Below are 23,549 nucleotides of genomic sequence, written 5' to 3'. Positions count from 1 at the left end.
TAAAAATATATAATATACTTTATATTGTCTAAAATTAGATAATTCAAATTATAAAGATTAAAATGAAATAAAATCAAGATAGAGGGGCTTTTAACTTGCATATTATTGCTAATTAATGGTTATTAAAATGAAAAGTAGAATTAGGTGAAGATATGCCATTGATATAAAAGCAGAAAGCAGTGCTTTTGGCCGGGTATAGGTTGGATAACTCGAATAGGGTCTTTAACTCAATCTTTAAAATTCAGGTTGAATTGGGTTGTTGAATTATTTTTTTATTAAATTTTTTATTAACTTAAAATATTTAAATTCATGTACAACACATTCTAATAATTAAAATTTTATAAAACTCAAATGTTAAATATCAAAATTTAAGATATCTATTACAAACTTCATGCAAATATCACAAAAATATATATGAGTTATAATATATATATATATATATATATTTGGGTCCACCCAATTTTTAAAAGTACAATTCTCTTCCAACCCAACCTAAAAGAACATAAAAAAAAAAAAAAAAAAAAAAAATTCAACCTAATCCAACCAAAAATTAAAATAAATTAAAAAATTGGATAGTCTATATTATTCGGATTGTCGGGTCATTTGAACATCCTAAAGATAAAAAATAATTAAATGTTAATCTGAGAAGTTTGACTATATAGACGTAGAAAAACGAGAAGATTATGAAATCTAATTAATCAATTAGGTTGCAAAGTTATTTTATACTTACAAACATTAATAAGGATTCACATATCTATTGGGCTGCACATGAGAACACCATTAAGGATTGTGACCTCTTTTTTTAATTAATTAAAAGACCCAAAATCCAAAGCAAATGGGAATATAGTTATAAATATATAATAAAAAGATAAATAAAATTAATATTGTGAGTATGAGATTATATAAATTTATTGCCAAAATAAACATATAACTCAATTGTCATAAAAAAAAAAAAAAAAAACTTCAAAGTGAAGTTTGATTCTCCTTTTCTATATTGTTAATATATATATACTAAACAATGATGGAGACATTTGGTACCATAAAATTGACAATATAAAAATAATGTTAATTATGATTAGTTTTCTTAAGGTGATTATGATTAGTTAGTTAAAATAATTAATTATTATTGGATTACAAAAACTAAAATTATATATATAATGTTACTATTTATTTATTAATGTTAATTTTATTTAAAAAATTAGATGTACATTATTTTATGGATTCTTAAACATTAAAAACGAGTAAATTTTGACATATTTATGGGGTATTATTGCATCAAATTAAATAGGGATAACAAATTTAGTTCCAATGCTAATTTGAACATACCTTAATTGTTTGAGACATGTCATCTTACAAAAGGCTAGAAATTCCGACTTTTAACCATACAAGTTGAATTTGAAATAATAATAAAAAAAAGAAATGATTTTTTTCATTATATTAATTTTCTTAAGACAATTCTCTCGAAGCACAAACGTACTCGTCACCATCTAAAAAAATGTGGATAATTATTAAGAAAACATTTTTTCATATATAAGGAAAACTTTTTTTTTTCTTTTTAAAAATCTTCTTCCTTATGATCAAAGCATCTAAAAAGTTGAAACAATTTTATGAATTAATGAATGATTAGTAGGTGAAATCTAATTTATATCATCATAAAATTGATTAAAGTTGAATAATATTTTGTGCCAAACCCACCCTTTTTGATTTGGTAGATTAACCAATATTAGCCATGAACTTATGGCCTTAGGGCAGCACCACAATTCATCAATTAGCCTAACTAATCTAACTAATCTTAACTTTTAAATTAATTAAGTGGGTACATTTCATTTTGATTAAAAAATTAAAAAATGGAAATAATTTAAATAATAATTATACTTTTCAATAATGGAAGGCTGAAAAATATATAATATGAGTTAGGAAAAAAATTCTTCTTATTTATTTATTTTTTAAAAATTGAATATTGAAAGGCTAGGCAATCAGCTTCACAAGCAATAAAGGAATATGTTTTGGATGGATAAGAATGAAAAATCAAAGCTTTATCAAAAAGGAAAAAAGAAAAAGAAAAAAGAAATTGAAGCCATCCCCCCAACAAACCCATAATGGACATTGGACTCTGCCATTCATCTTCATCATCATATCTCAGCTGAAACTTGTTCTTCTTATAAGAAAGCTTCTTTTCCTGACCACAGAGGCTTAGTAAAGGTCATTTCACTGCCAACCCTCCATTGACTAAAGAACAAAGCTCCTTAAAAGCTCGAGAAGAAAAAGCTTCTTTTTGGGTTTCGAAAGTAGGTTTGGGGCTTACCTTCTCCATTTTCAGTTTCTTCTTTTGTTAAGGGATTTCGGGTCTTCAGGGTTTCTTCTTTCGCCATACCCACTAAAAAAATCAGCTTCACGCTCTGGTTTTCTTCTTTTCTCTCTTGTTTTTCATCGGTTTCTTGCAGAAGAGGGAAGGGAATCTTTCAGATTATGTATTATCAACTGGAGAAATTCTCTCATCAGGATTCTCTGGAAGTCTTGGAAGCGGATATTCAGTATGCAAATTCTCTGTGAGTTTCCCCTTTTGATTGTATTAAGTACTTTTCTTAATTTCCCCTTTTCAATCGTGATGATCGACATCTTAGTTTTGTTTCTGCCTGGAAGCGATTATAAGGGTAGTTTGGTTTTTCCCAAAATAGGTATAAACTGTTGTCTTTTGGGGTTTTGATGATGCTCTTCTTAGATGTTTGATTGTTTTTGGTTTGATTTTTGGTCTTTTAGGGCGGCTGCAATCCCCATGGCAAAAGGGGGTGTTTATCTTCAAATGAAGTTGGTTTATAATCACTTGGCTCCCATTGTTTTGTTTTTGCTACAATGGATGGATTGTTCTTGCACTTGCTTGCTTCCAAGATATTTAAACCTCTTCCACATACTTGTGTACAAGGTCTGTTGGCTTTTGTAGTTTTAGACTATTGATGATTATATGAAGTTTCTTTCGACTGCGTCGTGTGGGTATGATATATATCTTATTGTTGATATTGTTATCAATTCAGGTATATCCAGAGGGAAAACAAAAACGAAATATATCCAGGCATGGAAGGAAGGCAACTATTAGGGACTTCTATGGTACTGACTTGTTAAGTTTGTTAGCTGATGTTCTTTCCTTCTTAAGTAGTTTTGTGTATTCTGATGTTGTGCGTTTCCTCTTGTTTTGAATTCCAGCTATAATATTGCCTTCACTTCAGCGAATCCATGGTAGCTTGGATAAGTTGGACGATTGCAAGGAAGGGCATCACTGGATTGAGATGTCTAGCAAGAAGAGAGGTGATAAAGATGGTAGGCTTATGAACATCGATATGAAACGAGAAGATGAGTGTGGTATTTGCTTGGAGCCCTGTACAAAGATGGTTTTGCCGAATTGCTGTCATTCAATGTGCATCAAATGCTACCGAAATTGGTAAAAATAAATCTTATCAAGCATCTTCATTGTCTATGAAGCACTTTGAAGTGGCCTTTGTGCTCAATTGCTCTTTCTTTCTACATTACAGGAACACAAGGTCAGAGTCCTGTCCATTTTGTCGTGGCAGCTTAAAGAGAGTCAACTCAGAGGACTTATGGGTGCTCACCTGTAGCGATGATGTGGTTGATGCCGAAACTCTTTCCAAGGAGGACATGTTGCGCTTTCATCGCTATATAAACAGCCTTCCAAAAGACTATCCAGATGCCCTCTTTGTAGTATATTCGGAATATCTAATTTAGTTCAGACTTCAGAGTAAACTGTATAGAGGGAAATCCCAACACAAAATGTAAAGGTCAGAACATATCCTCTCTGCTTCATATAGAATAATTGATCACATGACATGCTTAGTTAGAACTAATAATGAATCAATGTAAGATGCCAATCATCTCCCCATCTCGGATTATGTATCTTATAAACTTGAAAGTGCCTTTTCTAATGCACTAATTGTCAATAAAGATGAATTTGGTTTCTGATGGATTATATCATATGTTCTGATCTTCAAAAACCTTGAATTCACTGGTGTAGTTTGTGGGGTCTTCCCTTGGAACTTCAACTCTCTGAGCTTATCGTGAGTTAGTCTGTTTATCGATCATGGTATATAAGTCATCCTGTTTTCTCGTGTGGGGGTTATAATTATGTCATCAACAAGATAGCCTATGATTAATAATCATGGTTGGCTGAAGTACAATAATTTGCGAGAAAGTAATCTGCTGTCCAAAGGAATTGAAAATGATTGAAAATCCACTTTGAAAGCAATGCTCATTGCAGAAAACAGACTGAGATAGAGAAAACCGTGGGGAGATATTTCTCTGCCAAAAGCATCATCTTAGACTGATTGAGATTCTGAAATCTAAGGTCTAAAACAAGGAGGAGGAATGGTTAACATATTGACTTGGATTGCAGGAGTTTGAATAGCCTTTTCATTTAGTACACATTTGAGTTTTTCCTGATGTTAGACTACACATTGAGAAATGAATGCTTGTAATATTTTTCTGCTCATAAGTTGTACCTCATATTGACTTATTGACTTTGAATGTCGAACATCCTCAAATAAGACATAGACTTAAGACATAGACTTATTGTCGAGCAGTTATAAATAGTTATTCGTCTAAGGAGAATAGAAAGAAACGATATAAGTGAAATGAGTATTATGGTCTCTTTTATAAGAGTTAAAAAGTATAGAGATTGTGTAGCTTCCACGAAGATTTTGGTAAGGATGCACACATATCCCAAATTTGTTAATAAATTCCATTTGGCTTTGGTTTTCATAGTTGTTTGATGCCCACGGGGCCATCTCCTTTCTTATTCAACAAACTTTAATTTCCAACCAAACGCCTAAAGTATTTGTGTCACTACCATTTTTTTAGTTCTATGCTCAGATTGAATTCTGTATCTACTATATTTCTTTTGATTATACATATTAATCAAAATTCGAATTAATATATTAATTTGATTGAACGAGGGAAGAAAGCAAGGACTTGAAGAAATGAGTTAAAATTTTATAGTAGTCTCTTATATAAGTATTAATTAGTTGAGGTATTCTTCCGCCTTAAGTGAGAACAACGTAATAAAGTTCTCTAAAATTTTGAGAGGAGATGGATCAAGTTGAAAATACCATAACAAACAATATTTCTCGAGAGAGAGAAATAGTTTTTTTAAAATTTATATTGTAGATTTTAGATATCAAGAGTGTACAATCAATCAATTTTGAACACGTCATGCTTTGTAATCTCATATAAGAATGGTCAAGAAACCAATTTTTCCAATTTTACAAATAATATCATGTCAAGTTATTTATTAAATTTTCAAAATTTCACTTAAATCGAGTAATTGAGGCAAATTTACACTAACTATATAGATTACAAATTTTTCCATAATTTTTTTAATAATGAAAAGTACTTGAAACATGTTGAACATTTGGTTGGCGATTAACACTAATTTGAATATAACTCAATTTATTATGACTTCGAGGTTAAAAGTTTTATTTTCTACCCACATGTTGAAAAAATAACATACGATTAGCTTTTTTTCAGAAATTTCCAACCAGCTTCAAAATTATAGAAATAAATGGATAAGTAAAAATGTTCCATTTTGTTCACCTAAAGAAATCCGCCAACATTTTTAATTTTAAATTATTGTTAAATAATTACGGCCAATAGGCCATAATCTTAAAGTGACTGTTAAGAAATAAAAATGAACGGTTAGGATTCGAAGAGACGTTCTCCTTCTTTAACCGATCGCCTTCAAACTAAATAACAGTAGTGAATAAGCGTCCACCTGAGCCCTGCGATTGAGACGAACGATGGCGCTAAATCAGATCAATTGTTTCGCGAAGTGAATCGCGTCAAACTCTGCAGATTCATGTGCAACAGTTTGTCGACCTGTTGATCCAGTAGCTGACGATTGTACGGAATCGCGACACCGATTTTGCTGGTTTCCATTTCCTTTACGCGCCATTTGGATTTATTTATTGTTTTTTGAATTTGTGATTCAACGAATTTAAGGGTTTGAATCGTAGTTTTTAAGGGTTTAATCGTTATTTGATTCAATTTAGGTTTCATTATTGAGCTTCTTGATTTGCCAGTATTGGTTTCGTTTTGTTTGAGATCTAGTTCTCGTTGAGAGGTTAGGGCGGTTGGGTTATGAGATATCGACATGTCCGAGAATCATGATCCAGAGCAGGCGCTGCAGAGTTCAGGAAGTGGAGCTGAAGATGGAGCTGAAAGGGTGGAAAATGCGGTCAATGTTAATGTTGGGGAGTTATCCTCCGAGACTGCCGCGGATACTGTTTCGGAGAATGACTCCGTTTTGCAGTCCTCTGAAGTGTCCACTGGATTTTCCCCTTCTGAATCCAACCAGGTTAGTGTTGTGTTATAGTATTTACTCACATGCAGAAGCTGCAGAATTTTCTTAATATGAGTTTTCCTTTTCAATTAGAGAAGAAAAGGAAGTTAAATGCTTTGAAGATAAAATTATTTTTAACATGGGCTTTAGGGATCAACGTTGTCGCCAGTGGTTCCTCTTACTGAACGTGCAGAGAACTCTGGACAAGATGGCCCTGATGGTGCTGTAGTAGTCGAAGATGCTGGAAAAGAAGATATGTTTGTGGACTGCCCGGACGAGTTAGTTGGCAATGTTGATAGCAGAGAAGTAGTAGCAGCTGGTGAAACTCAAGGTAGTTTGACAGAGGAAACGCCTTCTGATATGCAACAGGAATTACAGTATGAGCTAGAAAAGGTTTCTCTAATGCACGAGGTGGAAAACACGACGGCCACTCTGAATAAGACCATTTTTGAGAAAGAAAATGTCATACACGACTTTGAGGTTCATAACCACCCCCTCCCAGTTGTGGTTGCATGCTTTTGGAATGGCATTAAATTGTTTTTTTTTTTTTTTTTTGTGTTTGATTTGCAGGAAGAAAGAGAGGCTTTTGTGCAAGAACTTCTTATCATTTGTCGCCAACTCAAGACTGCTACTAATCAACCGTCATTGCTCAATATTACCAGCAGTCAGTTGAATGAGAGCCTTCATTTGCATGGAACTGAGCATGTGGAAGAAAACACTTCGGGTATTAATACCACATTGAAAGACCTGGTAAATGAATGCTCACAATTGGTTAAGAGGAATTTAGATGAACGATTGCAGTATGAAGCTACAATAGGAGAACTCCGTAATAACCTTTTAATGAAGGATCAAGAGATTGAATATCTTAATGCAAAGGTTATTGAATTTTCGGTGTCTGATGAAGTTGTTCGCTCTTATGCAAATTCGATCGAAGATTCTATTAAAGTTTCATCAGAAAAGGAGAGGGATATGGAAGCCACATTAGATAGAGTGTTAACTTCTCTCAACTCAGTATTGAATCAGCAGCATCTTCTTGACGATTCTATATCAGAAAAAACACTTCATGTTGAAAGAAGCACTTCTCTGTTAATTGATAATTATAACAAAATCCTTCTGGATATCAATCAACTCCAAAAATGTTTATCTGGGGCAGAGTCAGACATCATCTATACTGACGTTGGAACAATTTTGGCCTCTGCTCATGATGAGTTAATTCAGCTCAAAGCTAAAGAGGTAAGCAATGTTGAAAAAATATATCATCTGGAAGATGAAAATAGAAGATTGGCAGATGAGCTAGACAATTACAGGTTGACAGCTGAGACTGTTAATGGAGAACTTGAAAAGGCAAAGAGTGAGCTGGAGCAGGAAAGGATAAGGTGTCTTAATACCAAAGAAAAGTTAACAATGGCTGTGACAAAAGGCAAGGCATTAGTACAGAAACGTGATGCATTAAACCAGTCTCTAGCTGAAAAATGTCATGAACTTGAAAAATGTTCTGCTGAACTGCAAGAGAAATCAAATGCTTTGGAGGCTGCCGAACTAATTAAGATTGACTTGGCTAAAAATGAAACTTTAGTTGCATCACTTCAGGAAAATCTGTTGCAAAGGAACATGGTTCTCGAAAGTTTTGAGGATATTATATCTCAACTTGACGTTCCACTGGAACTTAAATCAATGGGCAGTATGGAAAGACTCAAGTGGCTTGTGGATGAGAAGAAAGTTTTGGAGGCTATTTTATTGGAGTTTTATAAATTAAAAGATACTGTGAACCTATCTGATTGGCCAGATTTGATTGCACCTTATGACCTGAAATCTTCTGTCAGTTGGCTTAAGGAAGCATTTTTTCAGGCTAAAGATGAAATAATGATCTTGCAGGATGAACTTGCTAAAACAAAAGAAGCAGCACAGGTAGAGATTGACCGCATAAGTGCATTAGTTTTAATCAAATTACAGGAAAGTGACTATCTCCAGGAGCAGTTGGATGATTTGTTAAACAAATACGAAGAAGTCAGGATAAAAGAGCATCAGACTTCGTTGGAGAAGACTCAAATGATAAAAATGTTGCAAGAAGAATCTGGAGTGACAACAAGTGATGGAGGGATCAGTGAAACTTCGTTGGATTTGAACTTGCTTGTTTACAGATGCTTTCAAAGGATAAAAGAGCAGGCTTGTGCTTCTGCCAAAATCTCTGATGAATATTTGGAATCTTTTGAAAAGGTTCGTGCTCTTTTGTATGTTAGTCATCAGGATATGATGCTCTATGATATAATTCTGGAAGAGGAGTCTTCTAATTTGAGTAATTGCTCAAATAGGTTAAGATCAATATCTGAAGAACATAGAGAAATTAAAGAGGAAAATGACTCTTTGCAGAGGGATCTTCAGAGATCAGAGGAGAAATATGCCATTCTAAGGGAAAAGTTGTCCTTGGCAGTTAAGAAAGGCAAAGGACTGGTTCAGGACAGGGAAAGTTTGAAGAGTCTCTTGGATGATAAGAACACAGAAATAGAGAAGTTGAAACAACAATTAGATAGTCTAGAATCAACAGTTGCTGATTGCAGAAATCAAATCAATTTGTTGTCTATTGATGCACAACGCATTCCGGAGTTGGAGTCTGAACTTGGTATTTTGAAGGACAAATGCAATCAATATGAGCAGTTCTTGTTGGAGAGCAATAATATGTTGCAGAAAGTAATTGAATCAATTGATGGAATAGTTCTTCCCATTAATATTGTTTTTGAAGAGCCTATAGCTAAGTTGAAGTGGATTGCAGAATACATTAGGGAATCTCATGATGCTAGGATACGTACTGAACAAGAATTGGAGAATGTTAAAGAGGAATCAAGTAATATGGAAAGTAAATTAGGAGATGCTTTAGCTGCTATGAAATCACTGGAAGATGCATTATCATCCGCTGAGAACAACGTTTTCCAACTTTCTGAGGAGAAAAGGGAAATAGAATCTAGTAAGAGACACATTGAACAGGAATTACAGAAAGCACTAGATGAAGCCTATTCCCAGTCCAGCATGATGTCTGCGGAGGCTTCTTTATCCATGAGCTCACTTCAAGAATCGTTATCACTAGCAGAAAATAAAATATCTGTGCTTGTCAAAGAGAAAGAAGAAGCTGAAGTCTGTAAGGTCACTGCAGAGATAGAGTCTAAGAAAGTAAAGGAGCAAGTGGCTGTTCAGACAGATAAATTGGCAGAGGCCCAGGGAACTGTAAACACATTAAAAAAGACATTGACCGAGCTTGAGACCAATGTTGCTTTACTGACGGAACAGAATGCTGAAGCACAAAGTGCTATAGAGAAGCTAGAGACTGAGCGAAAGATATTGCAAGAGGAAGTCAGCTCTCAAGCGAGCAAATTTATTGGGGCTGTGGAAGCAAGAAAATCCTTGGAAGATTCATTACTTAAGGCAGAGAGTAAAATTTCTATAATTGAAGGAGAGGGGAAAGTTTCTGAAAATGAGATATTTGCTCTAAATTCCAAATTAAATGCATGCATGGAAGAGTTAGCCAGGACAAATGGCAGCTCACAGAGCAGATCTGTAGAGTTTGCGGGCTACCTCAATGATCTTCATAAGTTTGTTGCAGACGAGACATTGTTGACTGTGGTGACAGGGTGCTTTGAGAAGAAGTTTGAGAGTCTAAAAGAGATGAATATCATTTTGAAGAACACCAGGGATTGTCTTGTTAACAGCGGCATAATAGATTCTCACAATCACCATGCTGTCAAGGTAATTTTCGATGCTTTTCTAGATATCAAAATTGGTAATATACTATTTTCTATTACTTTCAACAAGTGCACACAGTTTTTTCTGCATAGACAGTTTTTTCTGTATCCCAATCTGTCTATGCTGGTCTCTGTCTTTAATGTTTGTATATTTTGGTAGCTCATTTATTTGGCTTTGGTTCAGCCTGATTTCTTTTTGTGGCCTGTTTTTCTATAGTATTCTTATTCTTCTTTATAAATGCAGTTCTTTTATCGTAAAAGAATCTGACTATTATTATTATTGTTGTTATTTTATTTGGATTTTGCATTTTCTTTTCTGGATGCAGCCATTTGATGCGTTTTTTAATCTATTAACAGTGCAGTATTTTCCTCTCCCCCTGGGGCACATTGACGTGTCTGCTCTTGCAATTATAGAAATTTGTGAAGTATCTACTTAATTATTGTCAAATATTCCGGATTTGTTCTGATTACATTTTTTTTAAATTTAATCTAGGATCTGAATGTTATGGAAACCCTCTCTCATGGAAAGCTCCTTGATTTTGCTGTTGAAAGTGAAAGTCGTGAGGTGGTTGTTGAAGATGATGTTGGTAATATTTCATCATCTTTTAGAAAGATTCGGGAAGAAATCTGGTTAAAGAACAAAAAGTTCACCAATTATTTTGAAGGTTTCTCCTCTTCAATGGACGGGTTTATTGCTGGTCTGTTAAAAAATGTGGAAGAAACAAGGAAAGAAATAGTTTTTGTGTGTGAACATGTGGAGTCCTTGAAAGAGATGGTGAAGAATCTCGAAATGCATAAACAAGAACAAGAAATTACCAGAGAGATGCTGGAAAATGACGTTTCACTTCTACTGTCGGCTTGTGTTGACACAACAAAAGAACTTCAGGTCGAAGTGACCAACCATCTACTTCTACTCAACTCCATTCCTGAACTTGACAACTTGAAGGATACCATACCCATGGAAAGTAGTGAGACTAGTGGAGCTTCAGCTGCAGAGTCTCGAGCAAAATCATCTAGTAGCAAATCAGCTGCTGCTGCAGAAAAATTATTATCTGCTAGTAGAAAAGTTCGATCTATGTTTGAACAGTTTGAGAGCACCAGCAAGGTTGCAGCTGGTAGAATTCAAGATATGCAGCATATATTGGTAATAACCGAGGCAACTACTGAAAAAGTTAGAGAAGAAAAAGACTTGAACCAAAATATGGTAGTTAAGTTGGAGACTGATTTACAACTATTACAGAGTTCCTGTGGTGAACTTAGGCGTCAACTGGAGGCTTGTCAAGCAAATGAAGAAAAGTTAAAAGAAAGGGAGGCTGAAGTTTCATCATTGTATAGTAGTATGCTGGGGAAAGAACAAGGTAAACCAATCTTCTTCTTTCTTCAAGTAATTGTAGAAGTTTTCCACGATCTTTTAAAAATTTTCTGATTTATTTATACTTTTCTCAGAGGCAGAAAACTGCGTCTTGTCAACAATGCAAATGAAAGCCCTCTTAGAGAAAGTTAGAAGGATTGAGATCCCTTTGGAAGAATCAGAATCACTAGATCAGGAAAAATATGATTCACCTGATGTAAAGAAGCTCTTTTACCTAGCTGATTATGTTTCTGAGTTACAGAATCAGCTCAACTTATTATCTCATGACAAGCAAAAGCTGCAGTCTACAGTGACTACACAAGTACTTGCATTTGAACAGCTGAAAGAGGAGGTTGACAGAGCTTCGAGGAATCAACTTGATTCAGAGAAGATGAAGAAAGATCTATCGGACGTTTCTTTTTCTTTGGTACAAATGATTAGTTTGTTGGATAGTAACTACAGTGGAGATTCGAAGCCAGATGGCTTGAAGGGACTAGTTAGAACTTTAGGAAAGCAGATTCAGGATATGCTTTCAGAATCTGAACATTCAAAAACTAAATTTGAGGAACTGAGTAAGAAGTTAACAGGGAGCCAAAAAGTTGTGGATGAACTAACTACCAAGAATAAGCTACTTGAAGAGTCACTTCAAGGGCGGACATCTCAACCAGAGATCATCAAAGAAAGGAGCATCTCACCTTCCTTTCCTTCTGGATCAGAGATATCAGAAATTGAAGATGCGGTACATATTCATATACTAGGAAGATTGAATTTACTTGTGAGAAACGACAAAGAGAAATAATAATAAAGAAACTTGTTGATGTTTTTAAGATGTGGAATATAAGTTGCTTGCTTGGGTCAGTCGAGATTGGTAGTTACTGTATTATCCAGGAGTACAAGAGTAGGATGCTGTTTTGTGACCTTTTAGATGTGCATTCGATATAAATCTCTTGGCCCGAAATTTCGTGGATCACATCTTCTACTGTTTGGTATTTTGCAGGGACCAACTGGGAAAAGTGCGATGCCACCTGTTCCATCAGCCTCAGCTGCCCATGCACGAACTTTGCGAAAAGGTTCAACTGATCATCTTGCGATTGACATAGAGACAGAATCTGATCGTTTAATAGGAAAGGGCATGGAAAGTGAAGACAAAGGTTTGTTATTAGTTTTGCCTATTTGTTTGATCAGTTTCAAAACATGGAGAATTTACACGTCTTTCTTTCAGGTCATGTGTTCAAATCACTTAATACATCAGGTCTCATCCCAAGACAAGGAAAACTTATTGCGGATCGAATTGATGGAATTTGGTAAGTGCTATTTTTTACAAAAATACACGCTTCACCTAAACTCCTATCTAAATTATTATAGTATGGTTAGTTGACTATGGTCTCAACATGATTATATTTATTGAAACACATGGATTTCCTCCCCACCAATGTTTTAAAAAGCCCTCTCGGGCACGTGCCTAGGCCCAAGGTGCAGGTCTGACGCCTCACCATAGAAAAATGAGGCTCACAAAATAAGGCATGCCTTAGTCGCGCGCCTTTTGTGAAGCCCCAAGGATCAAAGCCCTGTGCCTTGGAGCTTTTCAATTATTTTTAAAAAATAGTAATAATTAAGGATTTTCCTTTTTTATTAACTAAAAGGATCAAGTTTACCAAACCTAAATTCAAAATTTCTTGTGTTTGGATCCATTTTTTTCCATATTTCTACTCCAATTATACTCTCTCTTTTTAATGTAATATTTTTATATATAGTGTGCCTCACAGAAAAAAAAAAAAAAAAAAGTCCACATCTTTTTTGTGCGCCTTGCGCCTAGGCTCCCGAGGGCCATTTCACCCTAAGGCACCTTGGGCATTTAAAAACACTGCTCCCCACCATATAGGGAAAATGATTAGAAGGCATTTGGAACTCTATTTGGTCATACTCAACTATCATTTTCATTAAACTGTCACATAACAAAGTACACTCAAAATTCTACCCTTTGGATAAGACACGACACACGAGCATTCCTGATGCTAATCCCTTTGCAGGGTTTCTGGTGGGCGAATTTTAATGAGTCGTCCAGGCGCAAGGCTCAGCCTCATAACCTACTGGTTCTTGTTACATATATGGTTACTGGGAACCATTTTGTGACCCAAATAGAAACCATCCACCACCCAAGAGATTTCCTTCACGTGTCGGTAATTTGTATCATGTATATTGCAACAATCCTCTTTATTTTTTTTCTTGGTTCATTTATTGACTTCATTAGATTATACCTGTTGTCACGCCTATATTTGGTTCTCGGGACTCAACTTTTAGGAGTTCAGAGAACTCATTTCTTTTCTGTACGTGTTAGATGATAGATCAAGTTATAGATGAATAATAGAATATAGGCCTTGATACTTTTCCTTTTCATTTCGTTCGTCAATCTACACTTTCATTGACCATTTTCTTCAGTTTACATGGTCAATTATGTAACTTTCTAACGCTACCAAGGTTCCAACTTATTTCTAGTAGCTGGCCGTTTAAAAGTCGATGTATAATTCTTTTTAGAAAAAGACAACGTGTAATGATAACTTCTTTTGGGAAATATTTTCCCCTTTTTTAGAACAAAAATATGTTTTGAATCACATTTTTTTAGTGACAATTATTCTTTCTCCAAAACCCTAAGTTGTAGATAGCTTGGTTCCTATATTTTTAGTTTGACCCGAGTTTAAATTCTACTTTGGTCTTGTACTTTTAGTTTTAGTTCATTTTGGTTCATGTACTTTCAGGATGTTCATTTTGGTTCATGTACTTTTAGAATGTTCATTTTGGTTCCTATATTTTCAAAATGTTCGTTTTGGTCCTTATGAGTTTATTTTTGATTCATGAACTTTTAAAAAGTGACCTTTTTTTATTATTTAGAAATGAAAGAAAAATAAAAATGAAGGGATCAAAATAGTTACTTTTTAAAAGTACAAGAACCAAAATATTCAAAAGTTGAAAGTACAAAGATCGAAATGAATATTTTGAAGTTACAAAGACTAGAATAAACAAAAGTTGAAAGTGTAGATACCAAAATGAACATTTTGAAGGTACAATAAGTAAAATGAACCAAAATTAAAAATATGAGAATCAAAGTAGTATTTAAAACAACTTTCAACTTCCCAAAATTTTTTAGTGACTTTTAACCTACACAATAATATAAACCTTTTCTAGTTATTTGAAAACAAAATGAAAAACGTTTTTTCAAATATTTGAAAAACAATATAATTTTCTTTAATTTTGTTAATGTTAGAAAGTAGGGATGTGTATCGGTTGGTGTCAGTTTTGTCCTTTTTTTTTGTGTAAGCAAAGCCAACATAAATGAAAATAAAAGATGAATCAATGAAGTGTTATTGTTAGGTCAACATAATTTGCAACTTTTTAAAATTTAAATCAATCATTTTTTTATGAAAAAATTTAAGGCAAAAATCAATTCATACTCAAACTATAATGGTTGTATCAATTTAAACTCTGAACTTTAGAGGTTGTATCAATCTAGACTTTGAACTTTAGGAGTTGTATTAATTTAAACTCCAAACTAATAATTGTATCAATTTAAACCTTAAATTTTCTTAAGTGTATCAATTTAAACGTTGAACTTTCATAAATAGATCAATTTAAACTTTAAATTTTTACAAGCATATTCAAATAAAACATCATGGAGGGTTTTGATACAATTATAAAAGTTCAGGATTTAAATGAATACATTTATGAAAACTTAAATTGATACAATTATTAGTTTGAGATTTAAATTTATACCGTCCAAAGTTCATGGTTTAAATTGATACAATATCCAAAGTTTAGGATTACAAATTGATATTTACCAAAAAAAAAATTAAATCAATCATGTAGTAGGCTTGAAATTTAGGCAACATAAAAAGAGAAATAATAAGTAAATACTAAAACAATAGGGTTGGGCTTGGGTTGATGGTAGTGGGTTTACTTTTCTAATTATTTTTTAGATTTTTTTTTTTAAAAAAAAACTGTATATATCGGTCGGTTTTTAATTTTCACCAACCTTGATCGATCGGCTTCAATTTGATCGAAATTTTCGATGCCTTTATATGTCCACTCCTATTGGAAAGTGCATCAATTTAAGGCAAAACGCGGTCATATATTTGGTCAAAGGCTATAAAATGAACTTTTACAAGTTTCAGTTTACCTTTTCCAATTTTGTCAATTCGCTGAAAATAATTCTTTTGACCTAGTTATCAAATAAAAATACAATCTATTACAGATTCAAATTATATTTTAAACTGTCTAGTGAATTGTGGTAGATAGGCATTCAACTTTTACTTTATTAGGAGAGAGAAAAAAAAAAAAAAAAAAAAACAAAGCAACCATATGCAGATATGATTAATTTAAAGTATAGTTGTTATAATATTTATGCTTAATAAATTGAATTCACATTCGGCCATCGTTATTGAGCCGCCAAATTTGAGCCCTTGAATTTTCCTCCTTTTCATCACAACAGTAAAACGCTGTTACGCGTTTAACCAAATCCTCTATAAGAAACCCCAAACTTCCTCTTCATCTTCAACCACACCTCTTCTTCTTCTTCTTCTTCTTCTTCTTCTTCAGCTCAAATACTCTTTAATTACCCATTTCTTCAAAACTGCAACCTTCACAAGGCTTCGAATATGGCATCAGTAAGATTCCACTTTGCCCATTTTGTTGTCGTGCTTGCTTTTGCTTGTTTGCTTTGTTTTCTTCATTGTTTTCCATTTCTGATTTGCTCTTTCTGCTTGTTCAGAAGGGTCCATTTCTGCCCAAATTTGGTGAGTGGGATGAAAAAAATCCTGCTGCTGCTGAAGGGTTTACAGTGATTTTCGACAGGGCTCGAGATAATAAGAAGAATGGTGGGGGAACTGGAACTCCTAATAATGTGATACCACAGCAAAACCAAAACCAATACCAAAATAAAAAACATGAAGCTGCTAAGAAGAATCACGAGCACGAGTATCCAAGAAAGCAGGTTTGTTATGTTCTCTTTTCTTTTGCACTTCTCTTCTGTTATGTTTTACTTGTTGGGAAAAACATTTGGTTACTACCGAACAAATAATAGAGAAATTAAATGAAAGTAATAGAAATATAAACACAAAAATTAACGTGGAAAAACTTCAAATCAGAGAAAAAATTATTACAATCACACAAAAATATCTCCTTGATCCAAATTATAATAGTCGGTGTTTTTAAAAGTTCAAGGCACAATAAAGCGTAATAGTCTTTTGATGCTTAGTACAATGTGTAAAAAAAAAAAAAAGCGCGGGTCTTTTTTTTTTTTTTGTGAAGTGCATTATATATATAAAAGTACTACATAGAAAAAAAAAAGCATAGTTGAAGTGAAAATATTAAAAAAAAATCGATCTCTAAACACCAGAAATTTTGCATTTAGGCTTAGTAAATTTGATTTTTTAGTTAATAAAGAAAGGAAAACCCTAATTATTACTATCTTTAAAAATAATGAGAAGACCCCAAGGTCGAGGACTTCAAGCTTTGGGGCTTCACAAAAAATGTGTGGTTGAGGTGTGCCTTATTTTGTGAGCCACGCCTTTTTAAGACGAGGCGCCAGACCTACGCCTTACGCCTAGGCAAACTTTTTTAAAATACCGACGATAATACTCTCTCAAAACATTATATTATTCACATAACTGAGCTAGTATAACAGGCTTAAAGTGCTTTAAATTGGAATGATCGGAAACCAAAGGCATAAGCTTCTTTATAATAATTGGAGTTCATTATTTTTTCCAACATTTTACATTATATCACTTTCATCAAATTGCAGTTGTCAAAACCCAACATCACTTTTACAATATACAATTTTGTTTTCCCTAACCATCTGGTTTTCTTTGTTGCAGAAAGGATGGCATTGCTGCTTTTGGTAGACTTTATGTGACACTGAAAGAACAAAATTCTTCTGTTTGTGATGGATTTTTTAGTACAAAGATTGATGGATGCTGTGGATTCAATTTATTGTGTGTATAAAGTTTTGGGAAACTTTTAAGATGGGGTTTTCTTTCTGTTCATTACATTAGGCTTCTTGGGTTGATTTGCTTCCTCCTGTATTAAAAACATTGTTTATAGAAAGATAAAAGTTTGGTATTTCACTTCAGTAAAAAATTAACAATCATAAAATTACCAAAATAATTCTATAATTAAGAGAAGGGAAAAAAGAATGACACTGAAAATTATATTGGTTCGTCTCGAACTCAAGAATGCGTCCAGTCTTCTGCAATTGCATGTTCTATTATGATGAAAATTGTAAAGTTTTAAAACTCACGCTACAAAACTCTCCTAAATAGCCCAACACGAATTATTTGATTCCCCATATCATAATTTGGTATCTTGAAATTAACCATAAAAGAGAAATACCAAGACTGAAGGAAAAATACACATTGTTTTTTCCCTTCTCACTGCCGCACACACGAGACTGCTCAAAAGGTGTGCTTCTGCCGTTCAAAAAAGATGCCGTCCTGGACTTTTCACCTTGCGGCACTCCTCCCTCCTTCAGCTAACGAAAACAGATACACACGATAACTCAAAGCCCCATAATGGGCTTTGGCCCAAAACACAAAAAAACTTATATATTCATCCTCTTTTAATTTTGATACAATTGCTGAAAACCTAAGTAAATGGGTCAAACCCAAATTTGAGACTCACACCACAATTTCAAGGCTTTTCTTGAAAATTGATTGTGTGTGTAACTATATTGTCCATTAGTGTGCTTCTATGGAATTTTTGTCTCTACAATACTATCATTCTCCTACTTGGAGACAAAACGACAATCTTGTCTTTCACTGCAACGAAACTCATCATCTTGACAAATTCCAAGACTCAATTCTCATTATAACTGTTATCTCTGATCATCTTGACAAACACCAAGGTTCAACATAAAACTTGTAAAATCAAACAAGTAACAAAACAGAAAACCATCAGAAAAATAATTGTAGCTCATCTGTGTTTGTCCTGAGGTATAGGCAAGCTATGTGGAACTATCCCTCAGACATAAAGGATAGCCACGTACTCCCTAAGGTGTTCATGGGTTGGGTTGAAAGACTTTTTAGACCCAACCCAATTTTAGATCCAACCCAATTGTTCGGGTTGTAAATTTTTTCAACAAAAATGACCCTTATTAAAAAAATGAACCCAACCCAACCCAATCATGAAATATTTGGATTAGGTTGGTTCGGGTTAATCGGGGCATTTATTTAAAATTTTATTCTAAAAAGAAGCAAAATGTAAATATGTAAAAATCTAATTTAATTATTTTCATATATTGAATTAAGATTAACAACTCAATTTCAATTTATATAGTGAAAATTTTCTTTCTAAAGTGCAAAGAAACTACTCTTAAAAGGTTTACAAATAAATTATTCAAAAAATATTGAAATTAAATAAAATTAAATCAATATATGTAGAAATAATTGTGTTATAAGTAATAAAAAATATATATTTTAAAGTTAATAATAAATTCGAGTTGGTTCAAGTTGGTTTGGGTTATATTAGGTGAACCCATGAACCAACTCAACCCATAAAATTTTCATTTATTTGAATCCAACCCAACCCAAATGAGCCGATAACCCAACCCAAACTGCACGAGTTGGGTTGGGTTGATCGAGTTTTTCGGGTCATCGGATTTTTTGAACACCCCTAGTTCTCCCACTTCAGCTAATTGGTATCAGTTGACATCTTCTTCAATCCTAAACACCTTCCTAAAGAAGACACATTCTGCACATGGTTTGACTCATTCCTTCATACCTGTTGCCAAGCTGGAGATTTTATCCTTGACCTCAATAACTTCTCTGGTCTTCCATTTTGATGCCCTTATTTGTTTCTGCGACTTCATCAATTCATTCAGCTATTTGACAATTGAGGGTTGGTGATAGCCATCAACTTCTTATCTCGAACTTTCAATTGCTTTTGGACCGATGGACCTTTATCTAACTGATCAACACTGGCTATCATTGCTGTTAGCTCAACTGTACCTCTACACCTCCCATCTACAACTTTAACTGCATTCACTGTCTCTTTGATCCTTTGACAACACTAAACTGACATCTATATAGTGTAGAATTTTTATGGCCAACTGCCACTACCTAGGATCCCAACATGAATTTACATTGGCGACTGCCAAACTCACACTTGTAACCCTCATCATCCAATTTTCCAATAAAGATGAGATGTGTTTTCATCCTAGGCACAAACCTGACATCTCATAGTACTAACTTTTCTCCAAACTCAGTCTTTAGATTAATGTTCCCAGTCCCGACGTGAAGGATCTCTTACAAAGAGTTCTATGAGCGCGTTCGGATTGCTCCGATCTCACCGTGACCGAAATACACAATATACATTCAAACGTACAGTTATGCAAACAAACAATAATTATCGGCATGCTATGAACAAGATATAACAAGGGAGAGAGTGTCATACCAGTTGAAGACAGTCTTCAAACTTCGGAACTCATTGCAGCGGAACCCTCCACCCGATTAACCAACACCCAGCAGCAACATCGACTACAACAGCACGAACAACTGCACAAACACGAACGCCGCGAGGACGACACCACCAGAAAAGAGCCCCAGGTATTCTCGGAGTGAGAACCCAAAGTATGATCTTTGGTGAATTTGGTACAGGAAGGAGGAAGCACGGATCGTGTAGGCAATAAGCAAGTGGGAAGAAAAAAGGCGCTATCGCATAACACGATGCTTATCGTTTAGGAGAAACTACACGATCGTGTAGGTTTTACTGAACGATCATCTAGGAAATGGTATATGATCGTTTAGCAAACTCGGCACATACTACGATCGTTTAGAGAAGCTATGCGATCATGTAAGAACAAGTGTGCGATCGTTTAGACGCGAGGTGTACGATCGTTTAGGCGGAGAGTGACTATCGTATAGGCTTTCGAAATTCTTAAGCGATCGATTAGCTTTCACCAACACACTTTCTCTAATTTCTATTCGGACGGGCAATCAAAATGAAAATTATTTTCATTTTAATTCATCGGTTACAATAACCGACTTTGCCCCACTAACCCACATCCAAACATGATTTTTGGATTAATTATCATATAATTAACCAACTAAAATATTAAAAAATATAATCAAATTATATTTTTACCCTATAGTTTGATATCACATATCTACTATAGTATTTTCTCCTCTACTTGATATAAATCATATTTATATTTAATTTCCTCCAAAATAATGTATCTCATACATTTAGCCAACTATATCATATATAATTAACTAGTCGATTTATATCATATATAATCGAACTTCCTCTTGTCAATTTGAACATTTCAAATTAACCCAAACACTGGTTCTCAACTTTATCCAAGCTACCCAGGGGACCTAATGGACCTGTGGCTCGAAGCTCCAACGGTCTGTGAATAACTGACTTAATTCTTTAGCCACAAGATCCACCATCCGTTAACTGTCAGACATTCCACTAAAGACCAACAACTAAACTCTTCTTACCACAAATATATTTCTGTATTCATCGGATATAACCAATCATGAGTACGATGACCCTTCACAGATGCTCGTAAGTACAGTTGAGCCAAATTACCATTTTTCCCCTGTAGTTACATCTCACTCCTTAAGTACCATTGATTCCTCTAATGAACAATGCAACATAGTCCAACTATGTGTGAACACCTCTCGGGCCAAGAGAAGGTGTGTGACGCCACATCATTCAAGCCACGAAATTAGCCTTTAAGGGAGCTATCTATCTACTTACCCCTACCTCGGGGAAGAAGTGAATTCCATCTTGTGTAGTTGAGTTTCCAGCTCCCAAATCAGACGAATCCCCAAAATGGTAGGTTTAATCGGCGACCTGGCCACCGACACCCATACAAATCAAAGGACCGCTCTCAATGGCAGGAGTTCCCAACTCATTCAGGATTGAGGTCATGTTACCTATGGTAATCCTAGTGAAGTGAAGTCTCTGTCATGAACGGTGTTATATAACGAGATGGTTAACACTTCGTGGTCAGGTCTTATACAAACTCTTTGTATAGGACGCCCCCACTCGCATGTTTCCAACACGAATGATCAAGATCAGACCATCTGTGACAAGTCACAACACTTGTGACCATTCCACAAAGCGGGCCGCATCCGTAGCATTACAGGATGAGGTTTCCCTCCTATATCCATATACTACAGACCATTTTGGTTATCACTCAAAACATGATCCACTTGTATGTCACCACATACATGCTTGAGTCACATACAGTTAACCAGGGATTTTATGTTTATTGATTTGTGGTAAAACAAATAAAACAAGTAACTGAGCAAAAATACAAGATGTGAAGTAAATATCATATATTAACAACACAAGCGTTCGTACAAACTGTTTACAAACTACAGGACACAAGACTTTAGGGCATTAACCCCAACAATCTTTCACTTGTCCTAAAGCAAAGTGGGGTATACAATAAACTAGTACAAAACAATAAACTATGGCATAGAAGCTCAGTACAAGAAAATCTCCCACTTGCCCTAGTCCAGCCACGGGCTATCCTGTAGACCGATGCTCCATAGGTGACCCTCAAACACTGTAGCTGTGGGAGCCTTCGTAAATGGGTCAGCAACATTAAAATGGCCTAGGTTAGACTGTCTCATCTTCTTGTAACACGGGTTTTAAGATGATATACAAAGATGTACACAAGATATAAGTTCATGCAATACTACTTCTAGATATGCGTTAATGATGACTATTCTTGTAGTACGCTGTGCGTTGTCACAAGTTTCCTTACGTTGGAACTAAGTATAATTCCACCGCAAGTTTCTCGGTGTGATCCGAGGTCGAACACAGGGACTATTTGAGGTTATTGCGTTATGTCTGTGTTACATGCGACCATGGGTTTTTTTTCAATTTATAAAAGAGTTTTGTGTACAAGTAATTAAACATGGGAGAAAGTAAAGTAAAGTGGTAAAGATGCGGTAATAAAATAAATTGCGATAAAGTAAACCTAAGCTAAGATGATACAAGATACAGGTTTCATGATACAAAATACCGAGGTCAAGGTTGGCTGTGAAGATTATACAAAGATCGTGTAATGCGGTGGCAAGTCTTATGTGCGAAGCAGAAATAGGAAAGATAGTTAATATAAACAGCGCAAGTCCTTAATTGTGTTAAAGCTATAAGTACGGTTCCATTTTTCCCTTAGCGTACACCTCTCGGTGATCGACCGTGTTCCCACATCTCTGTGGTAAAATAGGGATGAACGTAATGAATGCAAGGTTGCTTCCATTTCTGGAAGTACTTCTCGCTTTAGATACCGCATTCTTCTAACATTCTCTCAACATATTAGAATGACATCTTCACTTCTGCTCTCATAGGTGAAAATGTAGTCTAGCATGCCTTAGCCAAACACATTTATCTCTTTAACACAGATTAAGTTACTCGTTTAATCCATATTAATTACCAGGGGATAGAGAAAACTTCATGGAGAAAATGATTAATGGAGGAACGGAAGTAGACAGAGAAGTGGAAATGGAAATGATCAAGACATTCAATAATACTATTTAGCGTCTGATACATGATTTGTGAATGAAAAGATTAAGAAGATGAAATACGGTTGATGAATAGAGTTAGAAATGAATACAAATAAGCGCCAACGTCTTGGCGTCGATCTAGATGGAGATTTGCTTCCCTCTCAGGCTTGCTCAACCGGTAGCAGGGATCTAAGCCCAGAGCTTTATGACGGGGATTTAGCAGAATAGCACTGAGACTCACCTCTCGTTCTTGTCTCTTTTCTTCCCGGATTTCTTCCGATTAGTACTCAGCTCTACCTCTCTCTCAGTAATTTAACATCAATTCGCTCTCGTATCAAGTATATCTTCTCTGAATTATATGGGGGTATTTATAGGTGAAAAGCTTTGACTCTTGGCTTGTGGACCCCACTTATTGTTATGGAAATTCCAAAGATGGAGGAATAAATATTTCTTTTGTTATGCAATTAGATCGACAAATCTACACAACGGTTAGTTGTACACGTGTCGCAATCCTCCGCGTTTGCATTGCTTAGCTACATTTTTCAATCGGGTGCTCGCATACAGAGTTATTTTTATTACCGCATGCGGTTGAAATTCAGCTCGTGATCGAC

At 34.7% G+C, this 23,549-nt stretch overlaps 3 protein-coding genes across 6 annotated transcripts; all 3 read left to right on the top strand.

Annotated features, from left to right (window-relative positions):
- The first annotated feature begins 1,990 nt into the window (after nt 1-1,990).
- Nucleotides 1,991-4,570, top strand: LOC120082076 (E3 ubiquitin-protein ligase AIRP2-like). Of its 4 annotated transcripts, XR_016530855.1 has the most exons (7): nt 1,995-2,288; nt 2,445-2,549; nt 2,761-2,923; nt 3,033-3,105; nt 3,202-3,436; nt 3,528-3,791; nt 4,025-4,570. XR_016530855.1 is itself a non-coding variant. In XM_039037297.2 (6 exons), the coding sequence occupies exons 2-6, from the start codon at nt 2,470-2,472 to the stop codon at nt 3,736-3,738; spliced, it is 762 nt and encodes a 253-aa protein (XP_038893225.1). In that variant the 5' UTR covers nt 1,995-2,288; nt 2,445-2,469; the 3' UTR covers nt 3,739-3,979. The 4 variants fall into 4 exon arrangements, 2 of the variants coding, with proteins under 2 accessions (XP_038893224.1, XP_038893225.1); XR_005483035.2 differs by having other exon boundaries at nt 1,991-2,549; XM_039037297.2 differs by lacking the exon at nt 4,025-4,570 and having other exon boundaries at nt 3,528-3,979.
- A 1,132-nt stretch (nt 4,571-5,702) lies between these two features.
- On the top strand, nt 5,703-13,888 carry TNO1 (TGN-related, localized SYP41 interacting protein). The gene is made up of 8 exons (XM_090315813.1): nt 5,703-6,358; nt 6,494-6,823; nt 6,914-10,081; nt 10,571-11,435; nt 11,524-12,167; nt 12,426-12,579; nt 12,651-12,732; nt 13,459-13,888. Exons 1-8 carry the CDS (start codon nt 6,155-6,157, stop codon nt 13,559-13,561), a joined length of 5,550 nt encoding a protein of 1,849 aa, XP_090171939.1. The 5' UTR covers nt 5,703-6,154; the 3' UTR covers nt 13,562-13,888.
- A 2,017-nt stretch (nt 13,889-15,905) lies between these two features.
- On the top strand, nt 15,906-17,539 carry LOC120081815 (protein NOI4-like). Its single transcript, XM_039036985.2, has 3 exons — nt 15,906-16,086; nt 16,191-16,412; nt 17,296-17,539. Exons 1-3 carry the CDS (start codon nt 16,078-16,080, stop codon nt 17,320-17,322), a joined length of 258 nt encoding a protein of 85 aa, XP_038892913.1. The 5' UTR covers nt 15,906-16,077; the 3' UTR covers nt 17,323-17,539.
- The last annotated feature ends 6,010 nt before the right edge of the window (nt 17,540-23,549 follow it).

This window comes from Benincasa hispida, chromosome 7 (genome assembly GCF_027475165.1).
Source record: "Benincasa hispida cultivar pf3 chromosome 7, pf3_genome.v1.1, whole genome shotgun sequence".
In the NCBI taxonomy this organism is placed as follows: Eukaryota; Viridiplantae; Streptophyta; class Magnoliopsida; order Cucurbitales; family Cucurbitaceae; genus Benincasa; species Benincasa hispida.
The sequence above is the reverse complement of the archived record's forward strand: the minus strand, read 5'-3'. Positions and strand labels throughout refer to the sequence as shown.